Source organism: Oryx dammah, unplaced genomic scaffold, assembly GCF_014754425.2.
Source record: "Oryx dammah isolate SB20612 unplaced genomic scaffold, SCBI_Odam_1.1 HiC_scaffold_16, whole genome shotgun sequence".
NCBI classification, from domain to species: domain Eukaryota; kingdom Metazoa; phylum Chordata; class Mammalia; order Artiodactyla; family Bovidae; genus Oryx; species Oryx dammah.
In genome coordinates this window covers 25,327,446-25,340,391 of record NW_024070200.1, presented here as the reverse complement: position 1 = coordinate 25,340,391, position 12,946 = coordinate 25,327,446, and the positions used below count along the sequence as shown (strand labels likewise).

Genomic DNA, 12,946 nt, shown 5'->3' with positions numbered 1-12,946 from the left:
CTCCAATTACATCCTTTTTTCTTTCCAGCACTGTGATAAATAATATGAAGTTGGCCTTTTCTCCCCAACAGACATTTTGAAACTTCAAAACTATAGGAACCTTGTAAAACAAGGCTTTACAATTTCTTGATTTAGTCACTTTCACAAATCCCAGGACTCGTGCATGTAATGTAATGTCTCCTCAGTATTACAGCATTCTCTAAGTCCTTTTACCTGGTGTCTCTTATTGAAAGGAAAAGGATATTGACATATTAAAACTATTCTAAAACTAGTGCTTCCATAATGTGAGGTGATGGAGAAATACCTGAACCATGATTACAAGAAAAAATGAAATTCAGCATATAATTTATTTCTTCAACAGAAAAGAAAAAAATAGGGGTGGGGAATACTTCAAAGTCTGGATCTGTTTTGTACATAGAATACTTCTAGAAGTACTTAAATATGCTCGATTGGATTCTGAGTCTCTGGAATGACCCAGCTAACAGTTCTGAAAATGTAGCAGTTGTGTTGATTGTTGCCTGATCTATTCAGCTATTGGTAGTGATCGCCATGGAGGCAGACCTGTTCCAAGTAACATACATTTGAATCTGTACCTGCCACTTGTTCTTTATTTCTTCTTTTGTTGCATTTCTTCAACAGCCTGCCTTTTCCCATTTCCTCTCTGAGAACTAAGTCCACTCAAAGTATCTTCTGACACTTGTTAATCAAAGTTCAGAACTGGTTATCCAGTATTCTCTTTGGATACTGTGGCTGCAAATTCTCAGGTCAGGTACTCCAAGGGTTATAGAAAATACAATATAGAAACACAGAAAAAAAGAAAAGAACTTGGCCTCACTGAGTCCCACAGGAGTTGAAATGTTTATTTCTGAAGATAAAATAAACACATGGTATGGTATCTTTTAGCTCAGATTCTTCTAAGGGAAGGCTCTGTTAACATATCTGTGAGCAGAGAGTGGATTCATTTCTTATTTGATGACATTGGAAGAATTTTTCATTCTGCCTCATCGTTCTGATATAGAATCTTTCTTTCTTCTTGTTCTACTAATTTATACACGTATTTCTGTAACAGACCCAATGCTTTTATGTGTTTTTCTTCAGATAAGTCAGCAAATACATAGAATGAGACAGAGCTGTAAAGAACATCAAGTTTCTGTCAAAACAGTTCATAAATATTCAGTAGAGTTTCTGCAACACATAAGAAGTTATGAAGATGGCATTAAGATACCAGTAAATCCTAAGAAAACCTATGCTAATCAAGCTATCACATCTTATTATATTTTATTCTTTTATCACTTTGTTATCTCTCAATAATATAAATGTGACCCCCCCCCCAAAAAAAAAAGCCCTACAAATCCTAATTTGCTGAGGCCAGATAGAATTCCTGTCTTGTCCTGGGTCAGGATTTTCTAACCATGATCTCAGAGTCTCCTGGCAGTTAGGTTTCCAAACCACTTGCCACTAACACAGTCCACTCTCAGGCATGACCTTCTATCCAAATACAGCAGGTGTCCTCTGTGGAAACAGGCCTGGCTGCAAAAGGACTCCTGATAAAGGGCTTAACCAGTAGTACCCCTGAGTCTCCTCAGTAATCTTAATGCCCTCAAGAAATCTAGCCAAAAAAAGTATCATCTTCCAAATGATCTAAGAAATTCCACCTTAAACGGCAGATTTGATGACCTTTTTTACATGCTAAGAATGAACTTTGTATGATTCCTAAGACTGAAATATATTGAAAGAAAGAAATCAGTTTTATCATCTCGCTTTATCAAAGTACCTATCCTCTTAAGTTATTCCAATATGAAGATGACTAGCAGTATTGCTGCCTGCTCCTCATTTGTGGCAAACCCTTTCAATCAAAGGAGTTATGAATTCACTGATTTGCACTGTTGGTACATTGCTGTAGTTAAAAAGTATTTGCTCATCCCAGGGGGCCAGGCAAAGGCTATTGACTTGCTCGATTGATGTAGGAAAAAGACAAATTAGTCCCCTATCCTATCCACCAGCAGGGGGACAATGACCCGACCTGGAAAAGTCAACACAAACCACTGTATGATATATTTACATTTTTTTTTTCCAGGAAACTTCAGAGGTACCAAATCAACTGTGTCTAGTGTGCAAACCGCATGCAAGCTAATAGAATGTGAAATAAATTTGAGGAAGGCCAGGTGGTTTAGCTTCATTATACCCTTGTGTGTGATGGCGCTAGTAGCTATGGCTTATCCTGGAGGAACTTTGGTAGCTTTGAGTGGGGAAAGGCAGAGAGAAAGGAGTTGCAACAAAGCTGTTTCTGGATATGACTCCTTATGACTCATCACCTATCTTCAGCCCCGTATACAATCTCAGCTGTCTTCTAACACACTAAGCAAACAGGGAGAGGAATTTTTATTTTAGAGTCACTCAGCTAGGTGGACCAAGTGAGCAAATTCTCTTCTTGTGCTAGGGTAACAGTTCATTTTGCATGGATCTGTGCCTTAAGTTTAATAAACAGAATATGTTTGCTCATTTTTTTATATTACCATATAAAATGACTGAATTTACTATAAAATGAAGAGGTTCTCACATTTGTACCAACCAGAAGAACACAGTATTGGGGGAAAATGCTATACCATTCCATTATGTAGGTCAGAATATAAATCAAAGATAGGACCAATAACCAGTTTAAAGTGGAATTTCTCAATTTCTACTATCGGTGATTTGAAGAGATAATTAAGAAATAATAATTTTTATGAAAGTTTGTGAACAAATGAACTAGCCAACTAACCACAGTTCTGCCATAGACAGGGGAAAAAATTATAAAAGATGACCTTACTATCTTTCAAAGTTCCTTGAAACCTGCTCTTTCTCAGCACTTATAAAATCCTATCATCATAAGTCAGAAAAAGAAAAACAAATATAGTATATTAAAGTACATATATGGAATCTAGAAAAACGGTACTGTGGAGCCTATTTATAGGGAAGGAATGGAGACACAGACATAGGAAATGAACTCATGGACACAGCTGGTGAAGGAGAGGATGGGATGAATCGAGAAAGTAGCGTTGACATATGCACCGCATGCGCGCTAACTCATTTCAGCCGTGTCCGACTCCTTGCGACCCCATGGACTGTAGCCCGCCAGGCTACTCTGTCCATGGGATTCCCCAGGCAAGAAAACTGGAGTGGATTGCCATGCCCTCCTCCAGGGGATCTTCCCGACCCAGGGATCAAACCCATGTCTCCTGCACTGCAGGCAGATTCCTTACCACTGAGCCACCATGGAAGCCCCATATACATGCTACTATCTGTAAAATACACAGCTAGTGGGAAGCTACTGTAAAACACAGGGAGCCCAGCATGGCGCTCTGTAATGACCTAGAGGGGGTGGGATGGAGGGAGTTGGAGGGACACTCAAGAGGGAGAGGAGATATACATATAGTTATGTCCGATTCACGTTGTTGTACAGCAGAAACCAACACATTGTAAAGCAATTATCCTCCAATAATTTGTTTTTTAATGTAAAGAAAAAAATCCTATCTTTAGCTAAACTCAGTTGACTTCTACAGAAAAACTTATAGGTCTCAATATGTATGGCAAAAATTGGGAGGGAAAGAGTATATTCGGATGCTATATTGAAATTCACTTTAGAATAGAAAATGTTATAATAATAATACCAGAAATAATAAAAGGAACCAACCTAAACTTGTCCAAATCAAGCACAAGTATAGCAAATTTTTAAAGCCTAAATATCCATCTTTTATTCATTCAGCAAACATTTGTGATTGACCTACTATGTATAAGACATTAGTCCCAGGTGTCAGTGGGCAAAAATTTTGAAGAGTTGGTAACTGGAAATCGGGAGTACCTAACTATAGTAATATAGGATAGAAGCCCTGTTAATTTTTTTCTGCTTCAAGCACACAACGAAGTAACGTCTGCTCAAGTAAAAAATCCCTAGTCTTAGTTTCTGCAGTCTATTTTGAGGCACATAATTTAGTGGCAGGTGAGTTCCAAGTCCATCTTACCAAGGCAATCTTCATAAGAGAGAGAAACAAGTCACACAGGGTTTAGTTTAAAAAAAAAAAAAAAATGAGTGAGCCAGTAAGGGTTTACATAGCCTGCCCACTAAACACCTGGGTAAACTTGAATAAGCATTTCAACTTCTCAAAACTGGGAAGTTTTCCCCTATTAAATAAGGGAGGTATCAGTAGATTTAGATGTCTTTCAGGTCTCTTCCAGCCCTAACATCTAATTAAGTGAAGTGAAAACACTATGAGAAAAGTTGAAAGTGATAGACAAATGTGATGATAATGATGACTCAAGGCCTATATATAAGTAGACTTCCGTCTACCCCTACGTCTTCTTCAGTTTAGTACACCTGCTTTTGTGCCTTCTGTTGGGCCAAGAGTCCGATGGCAGAGCATCCTTAGCCCAGGGGATTGCCAGTCTGCTTGCTCTCAGCCTCCTCCCTCCACGGCACCCAGTGTTCTCTCCTGAACAAAAGTGTTCTCTCCTAAATAAAAGGCTACAGGACAGAGGAGCTCAGTTGTCCCTGCTCAGCCGCTCTGACTGAAGAGGTACTACCAGAGAAGTGATAGGTTGAGTCAAGCCGCCTTTAACCAATGACTGGCCTTTTGTATATTCGAATTCTTCTTCTGTAAAATAGGAACCATCATACCAGTTCAACAGATTGTTATGAGAATTAGTCAAAGAAAGTATGAAAGGTACATGCATGTAGTGGTAGGTAGTTGCTAACATTATTATTGCTATAGTCGAGGCTCAGAGCACACTGTCTGTACCCTCTGCTGAATAGAGATGTTCCAAAGTGACCACACAAACCCTAAACAATTCCTCATCACAGCTGCACAGGAATATATGTGCCTGCCATCCATTCTTATCCACCAAACAGCAGCAACAAGAGCAGGCATTTGGAAGTACTTATTTCTCTCACAAGGCAATTTCCTCTGTGTGGTTTCATCGGATTTTCGAATTTAGGCTGTGAGGCAGGTTAAATAAGTCTTGTTTCCATCCCAGGGCTCAGGCCACTGTGTTGCACCATTCCACAGTGGTGCCATCCGTGTGGAATACAATGTGGGTGGTACTTCCCCTTCCCCAGAGTCCTGCAGAGCAGCAAGACTGCCACTTGCATAATAGGAAACTGAAGCTCAGAGAGGTTAAGTGAGTTGTCTGAGGTCACACAGCAGAGGAGGAAAAAAATTCTGATCTCCAAGTCAATTTATAACTCCAGCTATTTTATGCTTTCCCCTATACTGTGTGGCCTTTATCACTGTACATTCATGAAGACTATGACAGGGTCAGACTTCTCTACCGAGATACCCCAAAGCATAATATAGGATGGAGGGACTGGCACTGAGAATGTGACCCTGTCACAGACCTCGAGACTGAAGGAGAGTCTTCCCTGTGTCATAAGGTAACACTACCCATTGTGACTCAGTCTGGCTCTGGATGTGCTATGCTTGGGACATCATTTTGTGGGAAGAAAGCAACTGCACGTCTAAGTAAACCACGCTGTGGAGACAGCGGGCTCTGCTTCCTCACCACATGACTGGCTCCCATGAATATTCAAGACCCAGCACCCCTAAAAAAAATCTATTACATCTCCCACCTGTGTTGTCATCTTATCACAATCTGGTCTATGCCAACAGGCACACTGCGGTATTAAAGAAGGAATCAGAGTTTGAGAAAAGTGACAGAAATAGTTATTAAAGTGCTGCGATTGGACTCCATGCAAAATGAGAGTGACTTCCACGAACTCGCTAATCCCCAAACAAAATCACCATCAAGAAATATTAAAGCACACATTTTATTAGTTTCATTTAATTTCTTAATTGCTCAAAGTCAGTTTACCCATTTATTGCTGTGTGAAATGCTTAGAGGCAAGGCGCACATTAAAGGGATTATTTCCATGTAATCCCTCCCTCCCAGAGGGTAGGAACCGCTCACTTATGAATCCTGATTTATGCTCTGTAACAGTATCAAAGTGGAGGGAATCGTTATTGTAAAATGATAGAGTCAGGAGTCGGGTAATACAGGAGAGTGTCATTTAATAGCAAAGAGAAAGTACCTCATTTTCGGTAAAAGTTATATGCGCCTGTTTCAGGAATAGCTATTAACCAAACTGAATTTAGCCTCCCATTTTTCTGGCTCTACTTCTGTTAGTTGATAGATGTTGAAGATGTGTCGACTGTTAAGATTTTAATCAGATGGTGTCTGGGAGTTCGATGTGATCATTTTACCAGGGCTTGGAGTTCTGGGATAGTAATTGCTCTGAACATTCCGCTCTCTGTGACAATATGCCCACCACCAGCACAGTCTTCCTTTTTGGCAGGAAAAAGAGGGCAGGCACTCAGGGAGAATTTGGAAGGATGCTGCAAATGATCCAGGAAAGGCGAGTGAGGTAGGAAACAGTCTAGGTAAACATCCACCAAGAAACTAGCGACAGTCTGAACTTCTGGCAGTTTCTGTGGTGCATCATAGCTGGCCTGAGACCATTAAACTCCAGAGGAATGGGAAAGCCATTAGTGACCTGGGAAAGAGCTTTTTCTTGTTCTGCTGCTAACACATCTCTCGCTGTCACAGTACCTATAACCAACTATATCATTTTAGGACCATTATTGCTATTCTTGGAAAGAAGTAAGAGTGATAGCATCAGAAGGGTACAGAGGTAAGGCCAGTCCTTACCAGCGACTTCTGCCCCCCTTAGACAGCACATAGCCCAGACAGCACTGCAGTAAGCAGGGTGCTTCCAGTCCAGGCTGGCCCTCTTCCAGTCTTTGATATTCATTCTCTACCTTTCATGTCAGCCTCCTACAAAGAGTATACAAAATAAAACTTTTTCTTTAAAGCCCTCAAGGAGATTTGTACCATGTATTTTATTAGACTGAAGGCAAAACACGCTGATAACAGCAGGAAAAAAAAAAAAAAAAAAGGCTGCTTCAGACCCCAGCTGACCTCTTTTGCATGGAAAATTCTCCATATGATTACAGAGCTAATGAGTAATATTTAATGAAAACATTAGGCCTTTGCATATATTTGTAAGCAGCACTTCTTCCATTTAAATTTACATAGAAATAAGCCAATGTGTATAAATATGCATCCTGGAACTCTGTGTATTTTAAGGAAAATCCTCTTTGGCTATCTCTGGCTGTTTCTATACAAAGCTCAAACTTTTCAATAAGAAAACAGCGGAGTTCAGTCAGTCATCCGGTTGACACCAAACACGCAAATATTTGGTGGTGCGTGAGTAAAACAGCTGAACTCAGGCAGACTCATCCTCATTTCACAGAATATTTGGCTTTATGCAAACAACAGTGTATGCGAAAAAACTGGGCTAAACGTGCTAAATCAATATGTGTGGGGGTAAAAAACAATGACAACAACAACTTTCAATGTCAAGAATCCTTAAGCATGTGAGGGTAAAGACTCAGGACTAGAATTGTTTCTGGAGGCTTCACAGATTTCCTTTCCTGCCCAGAAGCTGAATCGCAGTGGGGGCTGGATTTGAAAATGAAAAGCCTGTGACAACTTTCTTCTCCACTCTTCCCCTTCCCCTCTAGGTGGAGCTGACAGGCAGCAGTGTTTTTGACTATGTCCACCCCGGGGACCACGTGGAGATGGCAGAGCAGCTGGGCATGAAGCTCCCGCCTGGGCGGGGTCTCCTCTCACAGGGTACCGCTGAAGATGGAGCCAGCTCAGCATCTTCCTCCTCCCAGTCGGAGACCCCCGAGCCAGGTGGGACTTGCAATCCCAACATGAGGGTTGGTGGGCAGAACCTTTGCCAATGATTGCACTCAAGTTGCCAGTGTGAAGAGACTACAAATAGGTCTAATGGTATTTAACCATTCCAGGCAGCTTTCTGTCCTGGGCAGTAATTAAGTAAGGAAGAGATTTGAAAATAAGAAGACATTTTAATAAGTATAATCCAGAGATCTAATTTCAGGTGAACAAAATGCACAGAAGGTACCAGTTCCTTTAGATTCTTTTTCAAATTAATGGAGGGAAAAGGTTCAGATTTGGAAAGCCCTCTGCCTTTCATTGTTACCATGGCTAAATGTAATGCATTTATTTATTATTCAGCAAAATCGATGGCAAAGACTTTTGAATATTAGCTTATGGAGAATTAAAGGTATTAGGGGCTTGCAGAAATCTCAGTTTCTTTTTCTTTTTTTTTTTTTTTAAGCATCAGAAGGTACTTGAAAGATGTGAACAGATAAATTAAGCCTAAAAAGAAAACAGAAATGGCTACATTTTAAACTGCCTTTCCACCCTCAGTATTTAATTAGATCAATTGTATAGAGGAATGAACAGAGGTGACATTCCTCATTGGGATTCCTTCCAGGACTCTTATAGACTTTGCATTCAGAATGTTCCCATTTTCATTGTGTTGTACTGATGATAATTTAAGTATTAGGGGAAAATCCATTTATAAATTAAACAAAATGACTTGATATCCATCAGTCCCCTAGTTCATCAAGCTGTTCAAACACGGGGAAGATTGGCTGGTCGGCCTGGGTCTTCCGAGAGCGCTGGTAATTAGATCTGCGAAGGATTTATTCTTTGCTGATTGGGGCTTTAAATTAATTGAAGTTCCACATTTGTGGTTTTGTCCTTTTTGTACTTTTTTAGAGGAGATATTTCATATTCTTGTGTGGTGGAGTGCTTGGCCAAGCAGCAGTGGTTTAAATGTTAATTTTTCTCATGAGAAGTTTAAGATTTTTAATGAATCAAGGCCTGATTTGAAGTGCAAAGTTTTATTTGCTTACTTGGGAAATTATTTTTGCCCTCTAAAGATGTTTGTACTTTACTTGATATGTTGTTTTAAAACAGATTCACAAAACAAAAGCATGTTGTGAAAGAGAAAAAGGAAAAAAAAAAAACCCTACCTTTGGATTAACCTTAAAATAACTCTACACACTTCCAAGAAAATAATTTGATCTGCTTAGAAATAATCACAGCATGTTTGCTCACACAGAAGGGAAAATATATGTTTACCTCTTTGGGAAATATTTTAAGTCCTTCTAGAATCAATGTGTGTTTCCCCATTTAAGTTAACTGAAGCTTCTAGGGCATTATTTTCTAGCTTTTGAGTGAGGATCATTCCTTCTCCAGTGAGTCCCATCCATGAGAAACGAGTATTTAAGACTACTCCTTACCATTTAAAGATAAAAATAATTTTGTTCCAGAAGTCAAGGGAGTCATATACTCTTGTACCATACCTCACTGACTTCACTGTAGACAATGTCAGTGAGATCACTGGGCCTGCTTTTTAGTCATTAGAATGTTCATATCTGGGTATATTTGAGAAGCAGTACATGAAAATAGTCTTCTACTCCATTCTGGAGTTGCACTGGGAAACCAGGGTTGATCACGACTCTTAAAACACTCAGTACGTAAGAAATCAAGTTTATAAACCTCAGTATGAACAAAGACCTTGAAAAAGTGGGCTTCATTTCCCTGAATCACAAAGCCTCAAGTTAACAAGAGTCTTCAACAGTCCTTTAATCCAACCTCCAACTTATGCAACCATCCTTTCCAGCAAAACCAACAGATGCTCTTCTAATCGCTGCTGAAACTCATTCCTAACAAGAATCTATGGAACATACAAGGCTTCCCACTCCATTGGTGAGCAGCTCTGATAGAAAGTTATTCCTAATATGGAGCCAACCTACTTTGCTGCAATTCTCCTACCCTGCCCCCACCCATCCCAGGTCTGCCCTCTGGGACATTTCAAATTGACACCTTCCTCCCCTTCACAGCCTCTCAAATATACAAAGTCAGGTTCACCAAATTCTTCCTCCCTCATTCCTATTCCTTTTCAAGTCAAACTGCCCTCATTCTGCAAGCATTACTTAATGGCATGTTGCTAAGACCTTCACCATCCTAGCCATCCTCCTGGCTGTGCTTCCATTAGTTGGTGGCCCTCTAAAAACAGGGTTCTGAGAGCTGAGTGAAGCCTCTAGATGTATTGTGACCAGTACAAAGCAAAGGAACTGTCCCCTTTCTCAGTTTAGGCTACTGTACTATTATTCAGTCCAGGGTTGATGTAGGTCCTATTGGCAGCCAGATCCCACTGTTGATTCATACTGAACTTGATGTCTTCCCTAAACACATGTTAAGGGTGACTTGTCCCTTAAAAGAGAAGGAAAAAAAAAAAAATCCACAGCCTATAAACCAATTCTACTAGGAAATCCAAAATTAGAGTCAAATCAAACTGGTTTAAGATTAAATATGAAAACTCTGATAAACCCCATGCCTGCTGAAGCACTAGGATGTGCTTCAGTCTCACTTAGTTCAGTTCAGTAACTCAGTCATGTCCGACTCTTTGAGACCCCATGAATCACAGCACGCCAGGCCTCCCTGTCCATCACCAACTCCGGAGTTCACTCAGACTCACATCCATCGAGTCCGTGATGCCATCCAGCCATCTCATCCTCTGTCGTCCCCTTCTCCTCCTGCCCCCAATCCCTCCCAGCATCAGAGCCTTTTCCAATGAGTCAACTCTTCACATGAGGTGGCCAAAGTACTGGAGTTTCAGCTTCAGCATCATTCCTTCCAAAGAAATCCCAGGGCTGATCTCCTTCAGTCTCCCACTTAGCATCCTTTAATTCTGGCTATCAGAAAAATAACTAACTCCTTTAAAGTGACTCTGTCAGTTATCCTTAAAGTGTAACTGAAAATTTACCCAGGTTTCTTCCCCTCCCCACCCCCAGCCACCCTAACTGATATAATGGAAAACCCTGCTTTGCACATTTCTTAACAACTTGGGCTTGTTAGCAACAATCTCATAGGAACTGTCTCTTCCTTGCTGAAGAGTGTATTTCTCACCATTAGAGAATGTTAAACTGGCTTTGCTTTAAAATTCTCTAGTGTTGGTTATTTGCAATCTTTGGCTTAGAAAGGCAATTAGATAGACTGCTCAAATACTGAAAGGCAGTGTAGGATGCTACCTTTAACTAAATATCTTCACTAGCGCAGATCATTGCTCCAGGGGAATTACTTTAAAAGTCCATGTCAGGCACTACATCCCAAAGCTGCTTATGTTTCTTAAAAGCTGAAAGAATTTTAACAAGATTTTCTAATTCTTAATAACACCAAAGAACATTTTTGAAGACTGTTGTTCACTACATCATAATCTTTTCAACTCTGATAAAACACTGATTCTTGCTTAAATAGTAGTGTAATTTGGTTGGAAAATGGATATCAATATGTGGTGATTATGAAAATGAAGGGACTAGTAGGTATGGAATTTTTCAGGAGCCCTGATGTGTTCAGTGTAGCATTACTAAGTGACTGAAATCTAAATAACATTTGGCATTATAATAAAAAGGAAATAAGTGACTAAACCAGCCTAAGAGGCAGTGATCCTGTGCCTTAATAGGAATTCTATTTCTTTGAACTGCCAGTCCTGTGATTGTCTTGTCTTAAAGCAGTCTCAAGATAATGAGGGAAAAAAAAAAATCTGTTGATGGGACAGCAAACCCAAATAAATATTTTATATGTATGCACATTAATAGTTTAATAAATATGATATTTCTTTTAGAGAAATTTTAAGGCAGGCAGAAGAGAAATAAACAAGTGTCTACTTTAAAAAGTTCTAGGGTACCTCTTTAAGGCTTCATCCAAGCATTCCTGAAGGGCTTGCTCTGTCCTGTCCACAGCCTTTCCTCTGCTCCTGTGGGGTTTGGGGTAGTGGGAGTGGAGGGGGGCTGGGAAGAACTGGAACATGAGGCTTACCTGGCTCAGTTTGCTTTTGTAGTTCTGTTTGTATCTTTTCATCACTGTTAACAATTAGCTATAATCTTGGCATTATGAACCTTATCCTTTTTTAAAAACAATAAATTTCAGTGTCACATATTTTATATGCTTAATAAACAGAAAAGCAGCCCTTTCAAGAAATCCTGGAGGTACTTGAAAAATCTCCCTGTTTGGAAAGCAAAGAGTTTCCATTCCTTAGGTCGGGCCATCAAATTGTTGTGTTTTACTCCCTCCTTTTTCTTATTAAAATACCTTGATATTTTTCCAGTTATAAAATTCATGCCTATTGTGAAAAAGTTCCGAGAATGCAGACAACAAAGAATAAAGACCTACCCCTACCCCAAAATAACCACTGTTCTTATACACTGGATATCCTTCTAGATTTTGTTGCTGTAAATATGTAGACATGTATAGTTATGTGGTGGGATTTTCTCTGTTTGACTAAAGTAAAACTAGAACATAGATGCCTCTCTAGCCTGCTTTCTCTCACTTAACCTCACAGGTCACTTTCCCCGTCATGTCCCTCGCTTTAACATAGAATTTCCCTTCTGTCTCCAGTGGTCTGTTTCCTTCTAACTAACAATCAACTCCTAGCCATAGGACCACTGTCAGGAGTAACACAGCTGGGTCATGCTTGGGAGGGAATTCAGCCAGGACCAGAGATTTTGCTGCCCATTGAATGGGTGCAAGCTCACAGTACTGTACCCAAGTTTAGACAAGTCAGCAAAATGTGTGAGACAGTACTCTCAGTGAAAAGACTAACTACAGCAACATGGTTAACCATCGGTTGTCTGCAGGGAAAGTTGACTGTGTTCTGTCTATAGTTTCAGCACATCTAGACTGTTACAGGAGGTTGAGATAATGCTGCTTAGCAGTATGATCTTTATGCTGTTACGCCTACTCTATGACATCCTGAGTATTTTAAAGGCAAGCAAAACGGAAGCAGTTGCATGCCTACCTGAATAGAAATAATCTGTATTTTCTGCATATGCCCCTGCACTATGGGAAGTTTGATCAGCTCCCATATCTGCAGGAACTCAATTCCTCTGCATTCATTAGACAATTTTCATAATACATAATTAAAAGAAAAAATGATTAGGAATAACAATACAGAATGTAAAAATGTATCTGAGGATCAGATCAATATTGTATTTCCAAAGCTGTGTAGATATGAGATATAAGTATAGTTTTATGG

At 39.9% G+C, this 12,946-nt stretch overlaps 1 protein-coding gene across 2 annotated transcripts in view; it reads left to right on the top strand.

Annotated features, from left to right (window-relative positions):
• The window catches only part of NPAS3 (neuronal PAS domain protein 3), a 954,232-nt gene that overhangs the window by 816,102 nt on the left and 125,184 nt on the right, over positions 1–12,946 (top strand). For both annotated transcript variants that reach the window (XM_040256781.1, XM_040256782.1), the window contains one exon: positions 7,554–7,728. In XM_040256781.1, the coding sequence (XP_040112715.1) occupies positions 7,554–7,728 (175 nt within the window). The remainder of the gene's footprint in view (positions 1–7,553; positions 7,729–12,946) is intronic.